We start from the raw sequence: 22,301 nt of genomic DNA, 5'->3' as shown, positions 1-22,301 counted from the left end.
CTGACGAATCCTTGGTATCTTTATAACCAGCTTTGAGCATAATGGCGTCCAATCTGTCCATGCTACTTCCGTGTTGCATAACAGTGACGTCACTGTCAAATCCTTGGAATATATCTTTATCGTGGCCTCTTTCAAACGTGCGTTCATCAGGGACGTCACTACAAGCTGTATGTTTGTCACGTTCGTACGTACGTGCTAATGAAACACTCAAGATTTAAGTACAACCAGTCAGAATATGTAACTCACTCAGGTAAAGTAATGCGTCAGTCACTCTTCAAGTTTAAAGTTTTCCACCTGTCCAAAGTCATCTATGATACATCCTTGGAGTTGGATCATGAGCTTTTTTTAATCATCTAATTCCATTTAGGTCAATGATATATTGATATATTGATATGACAATAGTCAACTAACTGTGTTCTTTGTTTTGGTACGATTGATGCGCACATTAATGCCCAGCCCTAGAAGAAATGGATAGAATTCACAGAAGATGAGAGGAGAGGAGTTCCTGGGTGTCTTACATTCTTCCTTTGCCAGGTGTTCACTAATGATTATCATTACCTCTCTGCGTCTCTCCCCCTTCTTCCTCTCTCTGTCTCTCTTTTACACACACACACGCACTCTCTCCCTCTCTCTCTCTCACCCCCCCCCCCCCCCCCCCCCCCCCACACACACACACACAAACACATGATATTGTGTATGCACACGCACACACGCACACGCACATGCACACGAACACACACACGCACACACACACACACACACACACACACACACACACACACACACACACACACACACACACACACACACACACACACACACACACACACACACACAGTAATCCTAGCTGTGGTAATCAGAGGGTTAATTAGTGGAGTTAGACAGACTTCCTGTCTGATGAGACAGAGTGCAATTACACAGAGAGAGAGAGAGAGAGAGAGAGAGAGAGAGAGAGAGAGAGAGAGAGAGGGGGGGGGGGGGTGCTTAGACTGAGAGGGGCATGGAAAGAAAGAAAGAAAGAAAGAAAGAAAGAAAGAAAGAAAGAAAGAAAGACAGAAAGGTGATGTACTTCCATGACATACTTTAAGCTCTCTCACCAGGAACACACAATTCACATACACACACACACACCTCCCTCCCTCTCCCTCATTTTGTTTAGAGGCACCAGACATATTCCAGATGTTGTGGGGAGTGTTCTGGAGTGCACAGTCTGCACACACACTTCTGCACAGTATATGCACGCACACACGCATGCACATGCACACACACACGCGCACACGCGCACACACACACACACACACACACACACACACACACACACACACACACACACACACACACACACACACACACACACACACACACACACACACACACACACACACACACACACACACACACACACACACACACACACACACACACACACACACACACACACACACACACACACACCTGACCCCTGTTAACCTGTACATCTATAGAAGATTGGCAACAGATTTACCTCCGCAAGCACGCACACACGTTGTGTCTTTGTACACAACCATGTAAGGGTGTGTGTGTGTGTGTGTGTGTGTGTGTGTGTGTGTGTGTGTGTGTGTGTGTGTGTGTGTGTGTGTAGATATATCAGTTGATCATGGAAGGCTTCAGGGCACCAATCACAGCCATGTTTTCCTTAATGTCTTCCTGTCACACACTCACACACACACACACATAAAAGCATGCGCGACTGCGCGTGCACACACACACACACACACACACACACACACACACACACACACACACACACACACACACACACACACACACACACACACACACACACACACACACACACACACACACTCAAATACAACCACATGTGATGACTTCAGTAAAGAGACACTTGGACTGGACATCTCTTCCTGTCTCTCTTTTGATTAACTAACATACACAGGAAGACGCACGCACGCACGCACGCGCACACACACACACACACACACACGCACGGACGGACGCACGGACGTACTACGCATGGACGCACTACACGCGCACACACGCACGCAAACTCAGGTTTGTTTAATCCCCATATGTGAAAGCAGGAATCAGTGGATGTATAAATCACATGATGAGCGTGAACATCAAAGTGATGGCTTATACCGTGGGAACTGCTAGGATGGCTATTGGTTAGCATGGTTTTTAATAATAATATGCATTATGCTGCTATATGTGGCAAACAGCTCCAGTGCTGTTGTATTGGATATCATATCAGCACTCATGGGATGCCCCTTGTCCAATGAAATTCCTGGACTGGTCTGTAACTAACTCTTACGTAACAAATCTATGAAGTAGAAGTAATGACTTAAGACAGTGTTCCTCAAAGTGGAGTCGAGGACCCTTACAGGTCTGTAACCAGTGGCGTCTCCAGGAAGGACATTTTAGGGAGGCAAAATGGTCACCGCGGACCCCCGGGATACCACAACCCCCCCCCCCCCGCGCAGGAGGTGTGGGCTACCAAACAGAAAAACGTTAATATAGAGAATATGCAAGTATAATCAATGTATGTATTTTTATTAAATTAGTAACTCATTTCAACATTGCGATTACAACAGCAACATTAATTACGTTATGTGCCCAGGACGGAGATTGGCCCAAAGACAGAGAATCAATTGTTTGATATCAACGAGCGATAGACTACAGTCAGGAGCGTCTATTGGGCAACTTCCGGCGTCATTTCCGCTTTGTGCGTCATCAAAAGTGTTCCCCCTCCATTATTGCGGACGGGATTAAAAATCTTCTGACGCTAATAACTAATCTAAAACAATGATTCCAATTCTAATCAAATATTGTATTTTATAAGAAATCATGCCTCGGGTGATCGGTGGCCCTCCTGCGGATGTTTTGGTTAGATGTTATGCTATCTGCACAATCAAGATGGAGTCCTGTTTGTGTCACCTTGAAATGGACTCTGAAGCTGCAAATAGCTGGGCACACCGATGTTCTGGTTCCAACTGCATCCGGGCATTTAAGGTGACAGCAAAATTGTGTTCAAGCATGTATACTTGTATAGTGATGTCTCAACATGAGAGGACGGGGCTTGCACTTGACAATATGTAACTGAATCGTAGTTCAGACCTTCAGTTAAATCTCTCTCAAATGCTAGGTGAGAGGTTGTCAGTCTACTATTTGGTTTAACATGATGCGTAAATCAAATCGTTGTCACAATTCACTTGATCCTTGAAATAACAAAAAGAACATAATTGAGAACCACTGAGTTAAAGGTAGGGTACGTGATATTTTGTTAAAAGCTTAGAGCACTATATTCTGATAGTAATCATTGCTGTATAGTGTGTTTGTTCAGTCACTCCAGCTGCTCTTTAACAAAATACATTTTCAAGTAGCTGACATTTTTAGTGTTCCAGTTCCAATTGTATCTGCTCATTTCTTTGTGTCATCACTTCCAATTTTACTTGTTTAAACCAATTCGACTCTACAAATGTCTTCTATGACATGACAGTTTTCTGAAAAAGTTATGTTTCTATGTCAGTGGTTCTCAAACTATTTCATGTCAACGACCCCCAGAATTATATGTAATTGGCCCTGGACCCCCATCTCAAAATATGTTTTTCCAGGCACCCCCCAGAAGCAAGCCTCCTCTTCTGGGGGAGATAAAAACGTTCGGTCAAACGGTCAAAGATTTGCGCCACATTTTCACGATTTAAAAAAAATAGCAGATCTACAAGCTCTTAGCGCTGCAGAGTGCCGCGCTATGAGCTTGTAGATCTGCTATTTTTCAATAGCTAAAGTATAAGCTTAAAACACCAAAAGGGGTTCCCGTCCTGAATGGGTTAATCTGTATCCTGACTGAGTTCTCTATCCTGATTGGATAACATTTGAATCCCGAACTGAAAATGCATTTTCTGTCTAATAAAGAACTGGAAAGACATGTTACTGAACAAACACTTATATACAGCAATGAGTACTATCTGAATATAGAGCTGTTTAACACTGTTACTGATCAAACACTCTATACAGCAATGAGTACTATCTGAATATTTGTCTCAGTAAAAGCTACAGGCTACGAGAGCTTTTATTGAGAAAATGAAAAGGAAGTTGCCATAGATATATATAAAGTTACCGCCTGTTGTTCCTGCCTGATCGACTACAAAACAATACTACAACATGACGTAACGATATAATCCGCTCCCGACAGGATCATACAGACTTTTGAAACAGAGACCAGGCTTTCCTCCGAGGTGGTGGAAGGTCTGGTGAGGCGAGGTCTGAATATAGAGCTGTTTAACACTGTTACTGAACAGTGAACACTTATATACAGCAATGAGTACTATCTGAATATAGAGCTGTTTAACACTGTTACTGATCAAACACTCTATACAGCAATGAGTACTATCTGAATATAGAGCTGTTTAACACTTATTTTAACCAAGGAAGATCTAACAGGGTTCAGAGGAAGGTCCTCAAGCTGGTGTTGTGTTCAGACACAAACCTGTTCTGCCTGCCAGCCAATAAACAAATAGTAGCACAGACCACCAGCCAATCAGCAGCGAGACAGCACAACGGTAGATTTGCATAAAACGAAGCTAGTAAGCCCTGGAGCCGAAATACACACACACACACACACACACCCACACACACACACGCGCGCGCACGCACGCACGCACGCACGCACAGTCGCACACGTTAGAGAGAGAGAGATTATTACTGACCTAAAGAACGAGAAAACATAAAATGTACCGTAACTGAGATTGTGTGTGTGCGTGTGTTGTGAATAAGCAAGTGAAGGATAAAGTGGTTTCGTGTAGACTTAATGGTGTGTGTGTGTGTGTGTGTGTGTGTGTGTGTGTGTGTGTGTGTGTGTGTGTGCACGCGTGCGTGCGTGCGTGTGTGATCATTCATCCCAGTAGGAGTCTGTTCAGGACCAACCAACCATAGATTTTCCCACAGGAGACAAAAAACACCACGCACGCACGCACACACACACACACACACACACACACACACACACACACACACTGCACACACACACACACACACACATCTCCATCCGAACAACCCCCCAAACACACACACTCTGCCTGTCCTCCTTCAGCACATATCTATTCTTAACACTGGACTTAATTTACATATTTTATTTCATTTTGCAACATATATGCAAGAATACAATTTTGCTTCATGATGACTATTTTTAATCTTATTGGATTCAAATGTTCATCCATACTGTCGAGGAGGCTCCAAGAACAGCAATATCACTGCTTGTAATCTTGCCGCTACATGCACACGTGATGATGAAAACCTTGAACATTTGTTAAAGCATTGAAGTCAGATGAGCATTTGAACGCAAGCCAATGTTCATTTGGGAGAAGAGAAGAGAAGGCTCTGTCTTGTTTCTCATTCCACGTGCATCATACATCAAACATGGACACTCTACAGTGGTCCTCATAGTGGGGTCCGGGCTTCCCCAGGGGCCCTTGAGGCCGATCCAGGGGGTCACCAAGTCTCTGTGTGTGTGTGTGTGTGTGTGTGTGTGTGTGTGTGTGTGTGTGTGTGTGTGTGTGTGTGTGTGTGTGTGTGTGTGTGTGTGTGTGTGTGTGTGCGTGCAGAATCCACGTAACTCGAGAACCGTTCGCCCCACCGACTTCAAATTTGACACACCCCCACAGGGAGTAGATTGCATGGTGTCGAGTCGGTCGGACCCACGGTTGTCCAGAACCGCCACAAAAGGCCTCTGCCTCTTTCTGGGGTTGGGGTGGGGGGTGGGTGGGGGGGGTTTGTTTTTGCTGTTTTTTGTCTTTTTCTTTTGAGTTTGTCTTGTCTTGTTTAAAAAAAAAAAAAAAGGAAATCATGATTCTGTAATTCATTGTTTTGAATAATGATGATGTCTGCATTATCAATAAATAAACCTTAAAAAAAAAGAAAAAAGACTCCATATTGGGGCATGCCTGACAAAGAACTCTATATATGGGCATAAAAGGGGACACAACTGACATCACTTCTGACATCACTGCATATACTCCATATTTGGGCATGCCTGACAATGAACTCTGTATACGGATTTGTCTCTGGTCCCACCGACTTCTGACATCATGACATCTGCATAGACTCCATATTTGGGCATGCCTGACAAAGAACTCCATATATGGGCATAATAGGGACACCGACACATACATAATAACTGGGTGGGGCATGCATTTCCAGCTTGTATCCTTCCAAGTAGGCCAGTGCCCCATTGTCACTGCTCTAGATATTTTAACACTAGCTATTTTACAGTATACTTTGGCTATTTGAAAAATCACAATCTATGCCAACCCTGAGATATCTTGCGTGTAGCTATTAAACCCTGCTGTGCCAAACACAAGACTTGTTTGAAAGAGTATTAATCCAGAATTAATAATATAATGTTTACCATATTTTATAGCTTTCCGTCGCTAGGCAACGATTGCTTCCATGGTGTGACGTAATCCAAAACCAAAAACTTGTACACACGTGCCCGCACGTGACCTTTAGCGGCTTTAGGGCTCCGATTGAGGTAAAGGACGATGTTAGGAGCGTAATAAAACATGAATCCGACCTCCCGGTCAGCATATTAGCATTTCTAATGACTCCAAAATCTGTCTGACTCCAAAATGGCTGATTACTACTTCCGGTTCACGGGGACAAATCCCGGGGGCTTCTTCGCGACCTTTTTCATGCATATTTTTGAACAAATAAATATATTGTAATTTTGAGTAAATTTGACACAAATCTTTTCAAATGGGGATCTGTGGTCAAATACAATCAACAACATGAAAATGTTTGAGAACAAAGTCAGTAGCTTTGTTCCTAGCCTTTACATCTTTACATCATTTCCATCAAATGTATGCAAAGAGAAAAGCGTGGGAAAAGAGTGGGAGTGAACCTTGTATTTTCCTAACCAATCAGAGTGCAGTGTTCTCCGCTGTGTTCTACCCAAGGCCCCAGTGAGGCTCTCCAACGTTGAAGCACTCGGCCCTAGTGGTAAGAGGAGGGACTGCAGGCGGACCCGTGGAGTTATGACGAGGAAACTCTGTGCAGCTGGGCTTTAATGTTGAGCACGTTTGCACTTCGGTTCTTCCGGGTGCTTCAAAACGCCACTGAGCAACTTCCACTGACACGAATAGCGGGAGGGCGGGGCTGTCACTCAGGTTCAGTCTCTATCCTTTTAATACTCTATGGTTCTACCGGGGAGGGGAGGGGGGGTGATTGAGGTCACATTAGGGCATTAAGCAACTAGTCGACTAGTTTACTAGTCGACTTGTTGGTACTAGTTGACTAGTTGATAAGAAAAAGAAAAAAAAAAGTTTATTATTTTTATTTTTTTCCCAATTTTGTAGGCCTCAAGATCAGGTAGATTATAGTTATAGTCAACATGTACACAGTTTTTCAATGTACAAATATTTATTTAAAAAAAATATATATATATATATTTTTTTTTTATTTTTATTTTTTTTACATAATAGGTAGTTAAACAACTAGTCGACTAGTCGACTAGTAAACTAGGCAACTAGTCAACTAGTAAAAATGACTAGAAGTGAATGCCCTAGGTCACATAGGTTAGTGAACCAATAGGGAGCCGGCGTCGGTTTCCTGCGCTAGTTTGAATCCACCCCTCTATGCCTTGGAAAGGGAGCGTTCTTATCGTCAGTATTGGAATGGCTCCAAAACTATGGGAAGCACTTCCCATAGCAATCAGAACTGCAAACTCACTCCCAATCTTCCGCCGTAGTCTGAAAACCCACCTCTTCAGACTCCATCATAGCCTGTAGCACTTGCCGTATAGCACTTGACCTAGCCTCGACGACCTTGTACGCATAGTTTCGTTATATAGATATTCCACTTTAGGTTCTTACTAGCTTACGTATTATTCATGATGGCTATTTTTATGTATAATATACATAAAAAATAGCCATCATGAATATGTATACATACACATCATATTATGATGTATTACCATGTTTTTGTTCTTGCTTACTGTAAATCGCTCTGGATGAAGAGCGTCTGCTAAATGCCTAAATTGTAATGTTCTTCTTTTCAAAATCTTTGTATTCAGGTTTTTGTAACAGTAGCCCAGGGGCAAGTATTAAACAGACATATAAAATATAAAAATAAAACTCAATCCCCTATCCCACCCTCCCCCCACCCACAATCCCAAGGATAGTCGGAAAAACAGTCTGGAGGAAATAAAATAAATATATATATATACACATACACAAAATACATGCTAAATTGTAATGTTGAACACATCATTGTTCGACCATCCATCCATTGATTAAAACAAATGGATGTGAATGTGCACCACTACCGGTAATCCAATTCAACCCCCAGCGCTGTCCTAAAACAGCCCCTGACAAACTGAGGACCATCAGCAAAACTTTCCATAATTACCCTCATCTCACTATCTTTGTAAGGAAAGGACTCTCACAAAGATAGCAGTACAAGCACACACATACCACACATGTGCAGTTTTGTGTGCAGCGGGCACACATAACTGAAAATACACACACACACACACACACACACACACACACACACACACACACACACACACACACACACACACACACACACGCGCGCGCACACACACACACGCACAGGGCATAAATCAAGCCAATCCTCCTGTGTGAGATGATGATAAAAACATATTGCTGGCCGTCTGTCAGTAAGAGTTTTAATGTAGAAAACAGTCACATCAAAGCTAGAAAGTTAAACAACACATGCTCTCTCTGTCTCTCTCTCTCCATTATGAATGGCTTGACAGGGTGAATATTCAGTCAGTCAGTCAGAAACACACACACACACACACACACACACACACACACACACACACACACACACACACACACACACACACACACACACACACACACACACACACACACACACACACACACACACACACACACACACACACACACACACACACACACACACACACACACACCCCCCTCCATCCGAACACACACGCACACAAGCACGCACGCACGCACGCACACGCACACGCACACACACAGAAGAGTAATGATGGCATGTAAGGAAGACAGGAGGAAATGGGAAAAACAGCTCCTGTTCTCTGAGGAGAAGAAAAACACACACACACACACACACACACACACACACACACACACACACACACACACACACACACACACACACACACACACACACACACACACACACACACACACACACACACACACACACACGTATGCAAGCAAGCACATATGTTCATGTATGCACTCAAACATGTAAGAGCAGTAGAGCACACACACATGTGTGTGAGTGAGTGTGTTCTATGTGTGCAAGCTTTAATGATGCGACACCTGTGGAACAGTCAGACACCCACATCACACACCTCCTTTCATGTGTGTGTGTGTGTGTGTGTGTGTGTGTGTGTGTGTGTGTGTGTGTGTGTGTGTGTGCGTGCGTGCGTTCGTGCGTGTGTGCGTGCGTGCGCGTGTGTGACTGTGTGTGTGTGTGTGACTGTGACTGTGTGTGTGTGTGTGTGTGTGTGTGTGTGTGTGTGTGTGTGTGTGTGTGTGTGTGTGTGTGTGAGTGTTAAGAGAGTGGGGGAGGAGTGAATGAATGGGGGTTGGGCAAGAGAGACAAAACTTGTAGAGGTGTGTGTGTGTGTGTGTGTGTGTGTGTGTGTGTGTGTGTGTGCACGCACAGTCGCACACACAGTCTTTGAAGTCATCTCTGCAGGAAGCTTCCAGTTGTTTACTCTGTTAACATTCCTTCCTGCCCCCCCCTCCCTGACCACAGACCCACCCCCTCCACGTGCACGTGTACACACACACAGAGAGAGAGAGAGAGAGGGGTTGGTAGGAACAACCCACTAACAAGTAAACTTGACAACATTGTTGCGCACGCACGCACGCACGCACGCACGCACGCACGCACGGTCGCACGCACGCACACACACACACACACACACACACACACACACAGCTAATTGATCAAACATTAATCTTTTGCTTACATGAGTAATCCCCAATGTAACTAATTAAACCTGCAGTAAATCCAACTAACAGCCAAGCCAATGCAATGCTTGGTCACATTATGGTTTATCAACAACATATGGACATTTTGTCCATCATTGGAAACCATTCCAACTTACTGTAAACTAGAGGCTTCACTAGCAAGTCATCATCAAATTATATGTGTATGTTTTCCTACAATTGGTGAATGGTTGGTTGTTGTACAAAGAAATATTCTGTGAATGCGGTGAAATTCATTCTGATATTCCCAGGTCGACTCTCGACCAAACTATGGGTCGGGACTCAAAAGAAATAAAAAATCTAAAGAATTTAATTAATTAAAAACAATATGTTTTAATAAGTAGTAAAAATATTACATCTACACAAGCTCACAATGTGTGTGAGCTTGTAGATCTGCTATTCTTTAGTTTCAGTCCCAGGGAGACATCACATTTCTCTTTCGGGTCACAAGCTAAAACGTTTAGGAACCATTACACTAGACTGACCCACAGCATGAACACATGAAGCTGTCAATTCATGCTAGACAGTGGACATTATGCACATGCCTTGACCCACCTCTCAGACTACATCCTTTTTATAATGGTGGTTGTGTCTCCATGGCAATAGAGCGTCGCAGTCCCGCCCCCTACCATGGACCAGGAAATGATTCTCCGTTCATTTTCCTCATAGACATTTCAGAAAGTATTTATTTAAAGACGTTTACGCCGCGGACAAAGCCAACTCGAGTCGTGACAAATCATGACAACAAACACAATTTTTGGGGCCGAAAAAATAATTAGAAAGAAGAAAAAAACGGCAGGTTACAACACTTTTTTGTTTTGTTTTTCTTCTTTGTAATTATTTGTTTGGTCCAAAATATTGTTTGTGTTGTCATGAGTTGTCACGACTCGAGTTGGCTTTGTCCGCGGCGTAACCGTCTTTAAATAAATACTTTTAGAAATGTCTATGGCGGGACTGCGACGCTCTATAGAGGGTATGCAAACGCATGCATAATGTGAGTGGCAAATCAAGTGGCAGAGTTTAACGTTGTTTAACAGAGTTTAACAGGTATATGGGCTATCAAGGCCAGATTGTCGCTTTTTGCCACTTAGTGGGCATTTCCGGTTTCCGCACAACTTCCGGGTATGAGTTTCAAGTATCAGTTTCAATACCATGTGAGAGTGCAGTCATGATCTGTGAATCTGATGACAATTTAAGCCATGTGGAAAAACAACTAGGAAATGAACCGGATCCCCATAGAAGCAATGCGGCTCCTATGTGGATCTTGGAATTGGCTCCAATTTGGATCTCTGCCTGCATATGACAAGCCTGTTCTGACATTAGTCACCTATGATGTCAGTCTATTATTTTGAGTAGGTATGAGTAGGACTCCAAATTTGTGAAGGTTTAAGTTGCTATCCTATTCACAGGTGCAGGTCGAAACGTTGGTTTCTGTTGGTGAATTTCCAGCATCATGGCTATCCTATTCACAGCCTCATTGACTTCCATTATACAATTAAAGTTAAAAGTATAAAACATGTGGCCTAAGGGCAGCATCCATACAAAGGAGGTCGCTGATCGGTCCAGCGGTTTGAGAGAATAGCTGTGGACCGACCGACCGACAGAAAGACACACACACACACACACACACACACACACACACACACACACACACACACAGACAGACAGACAGACAGACAGACAGACAGACAGACAGACAGACAGACAGACAGACAGACAGACAGACAGACAGACAGACAGACAGACAGACAGACAGACAGACAGACAGACAGACAGACAGACAGACAGACAGACAGACAGACAGACAGACACACACACACACACACACACACACACACACACACACACACACACACACACACACGACTTCACCACTTTACAACCTATCTTCATATAATTGGTTCTCACTAATGTTCATGATAAAATACCACATTTTTTTTTACTCAGTCTGTGTCTCATAGGAGAGCTGTGGGCAGTTCAGAAACCTGTCAATGGGGAATCCAAACTAATAGAAACTGCAGGCTTTCTATTCCTGAAAAGTTGCATTGCGATAATGGAAGCCATCGTTCTCACGATAATACAAATCTAAATATACAAATAAATAAAAATGTTTAAAGAAATCTGCCTGTCACTGGAAGACAGGTTTCTGAGACACAGGCTATAAGTATAAAAGAATTGTGCTATTTTATCATGAACATTAGTGAGGACCAATTATATGAAAGTGGTGAAGTGGTCCTTTAGGTCAGGGGTTCTCAACCTTTTTGGCCGGGGACCCCCGGAAATGCTTTGGCAATGTCTCGGGACCCCCGCCCCGCCCCCTCCCGACCCCCAATATAAATTGACTGCTACAATAACCTTAACCCATTTTGGGCGGGAACCCCTTTTGGTGTTTTAAGCATTATGTTATAATTTAGCTATTGAAAAATAGCAGATCTACAAGCTCATAGCGCGCCACCGAGTGGTGCGCTACGAGCTTGTAGGTCTGCTATTTTTGAAAAATCTTGAAAAAAAAAATAATAATAATTTGGGGACCCCCCAAACTAATTTGGCGACCCCCCAAGGGGTCGCGACCCACGGGTTGAGAACCCCTGCTTTAGGTGTTACAGTAACATGCTTGAATGAATGGAAACCTGTCGCTCCCCTCAACCCAATAGTCAGCAAATGTGTTGAGAGGCTGGTGAGAAACTACATCTGCTCCACACTACCTGGCTCACTAGATCCGTGGCCATTTGCAAATCGTCAAAACACATCCAGCTACGATGCAATCACCATGTGGCTCTTCACACGTCCTCTCACACATGGACGACAAGAAGCATGAACGGCCACGGCAAGGCAAGGAGGCCTACCATAGTATTAAGGGCAAGAAAGATCAAAAGATTTCCGAACAGTGTAAAAAATACAACTTATATTCCTTTTAGGTTATTGTCTCCACCAGGCCGAAGGCATGGGGAGAGAGTATGTTTTGCACTCCGTCCGTGTGTCCGTGTGTCCGTGTGTCCTTCCGTCCGTCCGTTACCAGCTAATCTCCGGCACCGTTAACCCGGTCGATGCCAAACTTTGCACACACACTCCCTGGATGCCAACGATGAACCTCTGCCCCGCATTTTCCAGAACGGCCTGTTATAGCGCCACCATGAGGCAGCTTTTCACATGTTTTACCTAAAACTGCACCGATCTGCGTGAAACGTTGCATGCACACTCCCTAGAGGCCAAGGACAAACCTTTGACCTGCATTTTCCGCATCTGCCTTTTATAGCGCCACCAGGAGGCCGACTTTTGTACAACACCTTTTTTGATATTACTCCTCCAGATTCTGTCCAAAAATCTCACAAATCGTTACACAGTATCTCTATGGTCATGTGCTCAAGTTGGATCTGTCCGCTATTTCATATTCCATCCTAATTGGCTATAATTGGCTTTCACAGTTTAGCAAGATTGCCTCGTTTTGAACAAAAGCTTCAAATCATGAACGCAGCATGCCATTTACGTGAAATCTTTCACACATTTTCTTACTAGGCTGAGGAATATATCCCACCCTTTTCACATTGGCCTGTTATAGCGCCACCAACAGGTTGATTTTTGCAAAACACATTTTTGGAACAAAATGCCTCAAATCATCCAATTGCCTAAACATTTTGCCAAACATCTCACAGTCCTATCCTCCTGGTGGAGACCTGTGCCCAGAAGGGCACTTTTTCTAGTTTATTTATTGATTCATATTTCAGTTAATATTCATATATGACTGTATGCTGATGTGTCTGAATGTAATGACCTGCAGGGGAATTAAATGAGTCTGATGATAATATGTCTTGTGAGTTTAGTAAACCCTCAGTGTAGTTATTAAGCAGCTATCCCTCTGTAAGCAAGCAGCACGCTCATACAGCAAGACGACAAGGTAATAAGGTTGCCGATACAAGCGGACGGAATTTTCAGCCGAGTGGCTGGCATCTCCCTTAGTTCAGTCACGTGAGAGAGACTCGGAGTAGACCTGCTGCTTCTTCGCCTGGAAAGGAGCCAGTGTAGGTGGTTCGGGCATCTAGTAAGGATTAGGATGCCTCACGAGCACCTCCCTAGGGAGGTCCTCCTCGTTGCACATCCCACTGGAAGGAGACCCCCAGGCAGACCCAGGATCAGAGGATTATACTGTATCTCCAAACAGGCCTGGGAACGCCTCGGGAATCCCCAGGATGAAGTTACAAATGTTGCTTTGGAGAGGGAAGTCTGGAGCTCTCTGCTGGAGCTGTTGCCCCCGTGACCCGACTCTGGATAAGTGGTTGAAGATGGATGGATGGATGAAAGCAAGGAGAATGTTTCTCGTATCAGGCAACAGTTTTCTGTCTAAGGCAGGGACTATGGCCTCGGTGTATAGCAGTGGGCTTTCCATTCTCAGTCGATGAGAATGGAACACATGTTCATAGTTGTTTAGGTAGTGTCGCCGCTCTCGGTCGCTGAGTGTGGAGCAGCACATTTCATAGTCAGGCATCAGAAGTATCATAACAATGTATATATGTTATGTATCCTGTATTTAAAGGGATAGTTCACACCCAAAATCTTTTCTATCGATTACTCACCCCATGGAGACTTGAATTCATGGATTATTTTTTTTCCTAAGCCAATAATTTGATGAACAGCAGTGGTTCCCTATGGAGACACACATAGTCTCCTTTGAATTCAAGTCTCCATGGGTAGTAATCGATAGAAGAGGGGTGAACTATCCCTTTAAGCCCCAACATCCAGGTCGGTGTCAGACTCCCCGTCCACCTTTCCTTCCTCCATCGCTTTCCCTTCTTCCTTTCTATTCTTATTTTCTCATTATTATATTACATCATTATTGTAGAATTATCATTGTCATCTTTTGTATTGAATAAATCTACTATAATGCATATTAGTGTCAGCCTGGCCTGATGATCACTGCCTATCATCACCATACTGGCCTGTCTTTTCTCTCTCATCATGTGCTTCTATGTTCCTCTGTGGACCTGCCATATTATTTAGTAAAGTTTCTGGCCCTATATTTCTTCCAGCCTATGTACACAACAACATACCAATGTGTTACCACGTTTTGTTTTAACCTCATATACTACATAAGTTTACTATCTGCTGGTCTTATGCCATGTGTATATAGACAAGACATATCCTGATATTTTTATGTTCTCTTTAACATGCTTATTTAGTCTTTTCTTCTGCCTTTCAGGAAAACAACAAACAACTCTATCTCTCTCTCTCTCTCTCTCTCACACACACACACACACACACACACACACACACACACACACACACACACACACACACACACACACACACACCGTAAAAACTCAGTTAACACTGCAAGTCAATATACAATAACAAAAGACAGAAGAGGAGAGGAGAGGAGAGGAGAGGAGAGGAGAGGAGAGGAGAGGAGAAGAGAAGAGAAGAGAAGAGAAGAGAAGAGAAGAGAAGAGAAGAGAAGAGAAGAGAAGAGAAGAGAAGAGAAGAGAAGAGAAGAGAAGAGAAGAGAAGAGAAGAGAAGAGAAGAGAAGAGAAGAGAAGAGAAGAGAAGAGAAGAGAAGAGAAGAGAAGGTACACTGGAAACTAGAAAAAGTGCCCTTCTGGGCACAGGTCTCCACCAGGAGGATAGGACTGTGTGAGATGTTTGGCAAAATGTTTAGGAGTAATATAAACATGTTTGCCTTTGATGGCAATTGGATGACTTGAGGCATTTTGTTCCAAAAATGTGTTTTGCAAAAATCAGCCTGTTGGTGGCGCTATAACAGGCCAATGTGAAAAGGGTGGGATATATTCCTCAGCCTAGTAAGAAAATGTGTGAAAGATTTCACGTAAATTGCATGCTGCGTTCATGATTTGAGGCTTTTGTTCAAAACGGGGCAATCTTGCAAACTGTGAAAGGCAATTATAGCCAATTAGGTTGGAATATGAAATATCGGACAAATCCGACTTGAGCACATGAGCATAGAGATACTGTGTAACGATTTGTGAGATTTTTGGACAGAATCTGGAGGAGTAATCTCAAAAAATGTGTTTTACAAAAGTCGGCCTCCTGGTGGCGCTATAAAAGGCAGATGCGGAAAATGCAGGTGAAAGGTTTGTCCTTGGCCTCTAGGGAGTGTGCATGCAACGTTTCACGCAGATCGGTGCAGTTTTAGGTAAACAATGTGAAAAGCTGCCTCATGGTGGCGCTATAACAGGCCGTTCTGGAAAATGCAGGGCAGAGGTTCATCGTTGGCATCCAGGGAGTGTGTGTGCAAAGTGTGGCATCGACCGGGTTAACGGTGCCGGAGATTAGCTGGTAACGGACGGACGGAAGGACACACGGACACACGGACGGACACACACACACACACGGACGGAGTGCAAAACATACTCTCTCCCCATGCCTTCGGCCTGGTGGAGACAACAACAGTTGTAATGGTTTCTGTTTTCTACATCAAACTAGTGTCTAAGAAGAATGTTTTATGACACCCAGAATGAACACAGCAGCTGGTTCAGAACTCTAGGCTTTTAAAAAAAATACAGGAATAGAAGAGAATCCATACAGTTTCTGTCCTACAAAACGACTTACTAGAAGCTCCAAATTCACGAAGAATAGCCAATCTACAATCTAGATAGATAGATAGATAGATAGATAGATAGATAGGTTGGTAGGTAGGTAGGTAGGTAGATAGATAGATAGATAGATAGGTAGGTAGGTAGGTAGGTAGGTAGATAGATAGATAGATAGATAGATAGATAGATAGATAGATAGATAGATAGATAGATAGATAGATAGATAGATAGATAGATAGATAGATAGATAGATAGATAGATAGATAACTTTATTGTCATTCAGCAGATACATAAAATGCATAAGAGAACGAAATCTCGTTTCACTGGCTTTGAGAACTAAAATACTATTAAAATCTAAAATCCACTTTTAAAAACAATTAAAACGCACCATTAGTTCATAGACTCAGAGAGACGGACATTGCACGATAGGAGTCCTTATAGCAGCATATGGGGGGTAAAGGTTAGGGGATATTGCACTCACAAATTGTCACAATCTCACGATGCGATGTGAGCATGTTTTTACCATGCATGCCCAAGATGGAAAGACAAGGCTGAAAGTGGTTACAGGTCAGAGCTCAGCCTCACACACAGCACATAGAGCCCTCAAATGGATTTTACAATATTACTTATGATCATGATATTGAATAACAACATACATAAATAAATGACAACTTTACAGCAGCATAATAACTTATAATAAACGGACTTGCCTTTATAGGGTCACTTAATTTATTTGTGGTTTAAAACTGGACTGACAAACACATGAAAAGCACTTTGCTGTGTTGTGCAGACAAGCCTACACAAGTGTAACTTTTTAAACAGGACGCAACTATACCGTTAGAGAACAACACACACATCACTGAACTGGACGACTTTAAAATACCGTATGTCTTCAAGTAGACCTAGATAGCCTACACTACTATTCTCGTTCACAGAGCTGGCCAAAAGGTGCCAATGTTAACCAATGAGGGTTCTAATCTAAACACACACGCACGCACATTAGCAAATGTCAGAAGATCCTATAAAGGTAAAGGCTGCAACAATTACGCAGTGCAAAAAAAGCTTTTACACAAATTCACACACACACACCCCATGCGCAAGGTGCTTTACAAAATACACGACTTTACGTCAAATAAACTAGTACTGTAGCCTAGGAAAAGTGATAATGTGTTAGTTATCATCACAGTGAGTGCTGTTTAGGCGCGCGCACGAACGCACGCGCGCGCGCGCACACACACACACACACACACACGCACACGCGTTACGTGCGCACTTCAAGAGGCGCACCGACAATACAAAGTTTCCCAGCAGCTCGGCACAAAGGACGTTTCCTAAACGCAGTGCATTGTTACCTTTAGGTCGCATCTGTCCTGCTGGGTCGCTGCTCTAAGGCTGGACGGAGACGCGGAGCGGAGCCATGAAAACAGCAACAACACGGAGAGAAGGTAGAAAAGTGTTCGCACCGACGCCATTCTCACCTCTCCTCCTCTCCTTTCCTTCTAGTCCGACCAAACATCAACCAGGAATGGCAGAGAGAGAAGAGAAGAGGACAGAGGGGGCTGAGAGAGAGAAGGTGTGTGCGAGGGAGGGAGGCGGTCTCCTGTCGCACACTGAGGAACCCCCTGCCTGTGTGTGTGTGTGCGTGTGTGTGTGTGTGTGCGCGCGCGCGTCTCAAAGTACTTTGAGTTTGCAAAAGTTTGCAAAGTTACAATTTGCAATAAAATATAGGCCTATGCCATAATTAGTCTTGTAGCCTAGCTTTAATATCACACACACACACACACACACACACACACACACACACACACACACACACACACACACACACACACACACACACACACACACACACACACACACACACACACACACACACACAACATTTTTCTTTATATTTTTCCACACTTGTTGTGAGAGGGTCAACAGTCACGGATACCACAAGAGGGTGCTGTTTCATAGCATAATAGCATCGTTATAATAATAATAATATTATTATTATTATTAATTAATAATAATAATAATTATTATAATAATCAAAATAATAATAGCCTAATAACATACCGTATTTGCACTGTCTGTCGACATACAATAATAAATCAATACAAAATGAAAGCTATATATTAAGTCTAATGTCTGTTGCCCCCCCCACCATGTGTGTGTGTGTGTGTGTGTGTGATGAGTGTGTGTGTGTGTGTGTGCGCGTGTGTGTGTGTGTGTGTGTGCTGTCATGCATGCCCCACCCTGCTCTTATTTCAGCACTATTGAAGTCACCATGGGAACTGTCAGCTGTGTGTGCGTGCGTGCGTGTGTGCGTGCGTGCGTGCGTGGACAACTACAAAGAGAAAGAGATATGAGACAGACAAAGATCAAGGTGTTCTTTATTGTTACATCTAGTCAGTGTACAGGTACATACGATGATAAAAGAGTAAAACATATATGTTTTGTTCAGATAGACATTCATTTAAGTCTTTATAAACTTGAACCTAGCGTCCATATTCTGGAGCAAACATTCAACAACGATAGCTGATCGATCAGTAAGCTCAAAACGAGTCACGTTACGATGTGTTGTTATTGTTAGCTTGTGGATCAGATGTTTACAGAGAAAATCTACTAGGCCCTAGTATAGATCCCTGGGGGACTCCTGTCAGATAAGTGGCTAATTATTTATTTTAGTCTGGAGCCTGGAATTCTTTCTCCCCAGATATATTGTATACATGTTTTATATTTGTTTCAAATACATTATGTGACATGTGTACATTTGAAGACAAAGATAACATGACGAATGTCTACGTTGTTGAAGACTGTATGGGTTCTTTTTTTCTTTCAGTATGTTGGGACCCTCGTTTGGTCTTCTCCTATGCACCTGTTGCCTTTAGGTGAGCAAAAGACTTTAATTTTGTTTTACATTTCAAGACAGAAATATAATATTTGACAATATCAGATTTAACAATAATGACTTGACTGACTCACTATCCAGTCTCATCGTCATGGCTAGTATTCCCTTCAGTTCTGAGATCTGTTCTGTCTTCCTGGTTGAAGCACAGTTGATCTCTGGTCCCGGGGCTGATGGTGACGCCTACCAGGTCCGCGAGTGCCGTTTGGAACAGATGCAGCCTGGACTCTCTGTCTGAACGCTTCCGTTTAGCCCTGCGGTTCTGAAACCAGATCTACAGCGGATGAGAGACACAGAGTGAGAGAGGGAGGGATCAGATAGAAAGAGATTGTTGTAATTAGGCAATAAGTATGATCTTTCACTAAAAGCAAACAGAATGACACAGTTATGACAGACAGACAGAGATATGAAGTGGAGTGGACAGTGGACATGATGACCTCACCTGGATCCTGTCCTCATCCAGGTGGAGTCTAGAGGACAGTTCCTCTCTCAGCTGGATGCCGGGATATGAGTCCACTTGAAAAACACACTCTAGTACATCTACCTGGAGTATACACGCACGCACGCACGCACGCACGCACGCACGCACGCACGCACACACACACACACACACACACACACACACACACACACACACACACACACACACACACACACACACACACACACACACACACACACACACGCACACACAGTCATTGACTTTTCATTGACTATCGATCAATCGATTTATCTGTACATCCAGTATATATGTTACAGCAAATGTGAGTGACCACATTGCAAATGTTTACATTTTGGACTCTCAATATATCCTATTGTACCTGTGTGCTGGTGAAAGCAGTCCTCTGTCTGCGTCCGATGTACCAGTTTAGCATCGGCCTGTAAGTCTGTTTGAGTTGCTGTTTAGAGCAGAGGGTGTCATTCTCGTCTGTCCTCTCAGAAGCAGGACATGGCAGCCATGTTGCTCTGTCCTCTGAAAGACATAAAGTCATAAACACACTGAGACCCCGGCCTCATCTTCACCAGAATAAAACTGATAATAAACCAAATTGAAAATTCATTAAGAAAATGTGTATTCCCTCCCTGGATGAAGAGTGTTAAGGAATATGTTAAATACAGTTAAAATACATTATACATTACATATGAAATTAAATTATGGTAAGTAGTTTCCCATCTGATGTAGCATTGGGTTTATGATTATCACAATACACACACACAATTAATACAGGTTAAAACACCACTACAAAATTACAAATCTAAAATATGAAATAACCGTGACCTGGTGTCCTGGTAAATAGCTATATTAAAATATATTGAGTTATAGGCCTACTATGTTGTTGAATTTGAACATTTCACTTCCTCTTAATGACATGCTAGAAGTAGAAGTTAATGTAAGATTTAAATTCAATGGTGAAGTATGTATTACCTGTCCATGGTCGATAGAGAGTCAGGGAATCTCTGGGTTTGTCCAAATCCAACCTGAGAATTCTCTCAATGGAAAAAACAGTTGTACCTGCTCCTGTCCTCATTCTTCCCACTAGTTATTTCTCCTTGAGGTCTCCAGTTAAAATAAAATATCTTCTTTCTGTAGCAGCAAACATAAAAAGACTAAGGTCTAAACATCACATTTCTAAAATGACATGACATATTTAACTATAGTTACATTAACTTGAAGTGTTTTTCTCTGTCATTCCGCCACCTTCTCTTCCTCTGTCTTTCTGTGCTGTCTCTTAAATAAGGACCAGAGGAAAGAAGTAGACTTTCCATCTGAATGGAGGAACGCTCCCCATGGTGAAACACTAAATAGAACAGGTAGGAGTCAATTAACACAAATAATAGACTAAACCTCTGAGAGGTTGTGTGTGTGTGTGTGTGTGTGTGTGTAAATATTTAAAATCATATCTCACAGCTACACAGCGGCTCAGAAAAACACTTTCTTAATCCAAACTAAGAGCATTGAAAAAAACGGGTCCAACCAAACATGGTATGTTAAAGTAACAGTTCAACAGTCAGTCAGTCAACTTTAGTCAGTCGAATACAGGGAAGAAATATGTTTTGATGAAATAGCATAAAGAAGAAATATAAGGGAGAAAATGAATTCATAAAGGCAACAATATATCTAAAATATATTGTGTATAATATATTACACAAGATAAATGAGAAAAAGTATTTTTATGGGGCTAGTCAGTCAGATAATTAGATATTTACCTCTGCTTATTCGCAACCTATAATAATAATAATTGCAATAATCCAGTCAAATCCTGTAGCTAATACTATTATGCTAATCTCCCAATTTCCCCAGTCGACTGACCGTTGTCATGCATATGGAGGCCAGTGGATTGTGTTGCCGTAAAAACAAAAGCTACCAGGAGACTGGAGGCCCAGTGGTGGAGCCGCATGATGGGGTACAATGGTACAACGGCAGGGGACAGTTTGTTCCCATTAAAACCAGATTAACACCCAATTTAAGGTCTATAGAAGGCTTAAAACCAACAGCACACTTGTTTATTCAGCTCTGAAAAGGAAGGAGGGCTGGATGGAATGTTGATGGAGTTGAGGTGAGTACTTAGAACAAACTTCCTCTCTCAACCCTAATACTGTATGACAGTACTGTACTAATAATGCTATAGCTGCAGTGCTAATAATGCTAAATCTCAACGTATACTTGCATGGATGCGTTTGTGTTGTATTGTTTAATGCATTTATTTGTATTTGTCTTATGATCCCCCTTGAAAACAAGACTATGCATCTGATTGGGGCTTATCCTTCTAATAAAAGGTGCATTACTAATACTAGCATCATTTAACCTCTTAAAGAAAGACCCTTGGACACCTTTGTGTTATGCGTTT

At 42.7% G+C, this 22,301-nt stretch overlaps 2 protein-coding genes across 2 annotated transcripts in view; one reads left to right on the top strand and one right to left on the bottom strand.

The window, feature by feature from the left end:
• Positions 1-18,049, bottom strand: part of il17rd (interleukin 17 receptor D) — a 36,429-nt gene extending 18,380 nt beyond the window's left edge. The window contains exon 1 of the mRNA XM_079510736.1: positions 17,912-18,049. Coding sequence (XP_079366862.1) covers positions 17,912-18,031 — 120 coding nt within the window. The 5' untranslated portion in view covers positions 18,032-18,049. The remainder of the gene's footprint in view (positions 1-17,911) is intronic.
• cplane2 (ciliogenesis and planar polarity effector 2) overlaps positions 1-22,301 on the top strand; it is a 395,788-nt gene that overhangs the window by 70,068 nt on the left and 303,419 nt on the right. The gene's annotated exons all lie outside the window — the stretch shown is intronic.

This window comes from Electrona antarctica, assembly GCF_951216825.1.
Source record: "Electrona antarctica genome assembly, chromosome: 9".
Lineage (NCBI taxonomy): Eukaryota > Metazoa > Chordata > Actinopteri > Myctophiformes > Myctophidae > Electrona > Electrona antarctica.
The sequence above is the reverse complement of the archived record's forward strand: the minus strand, read 5'-3'. Positions and strand labels throughout refer to the sequence as shown.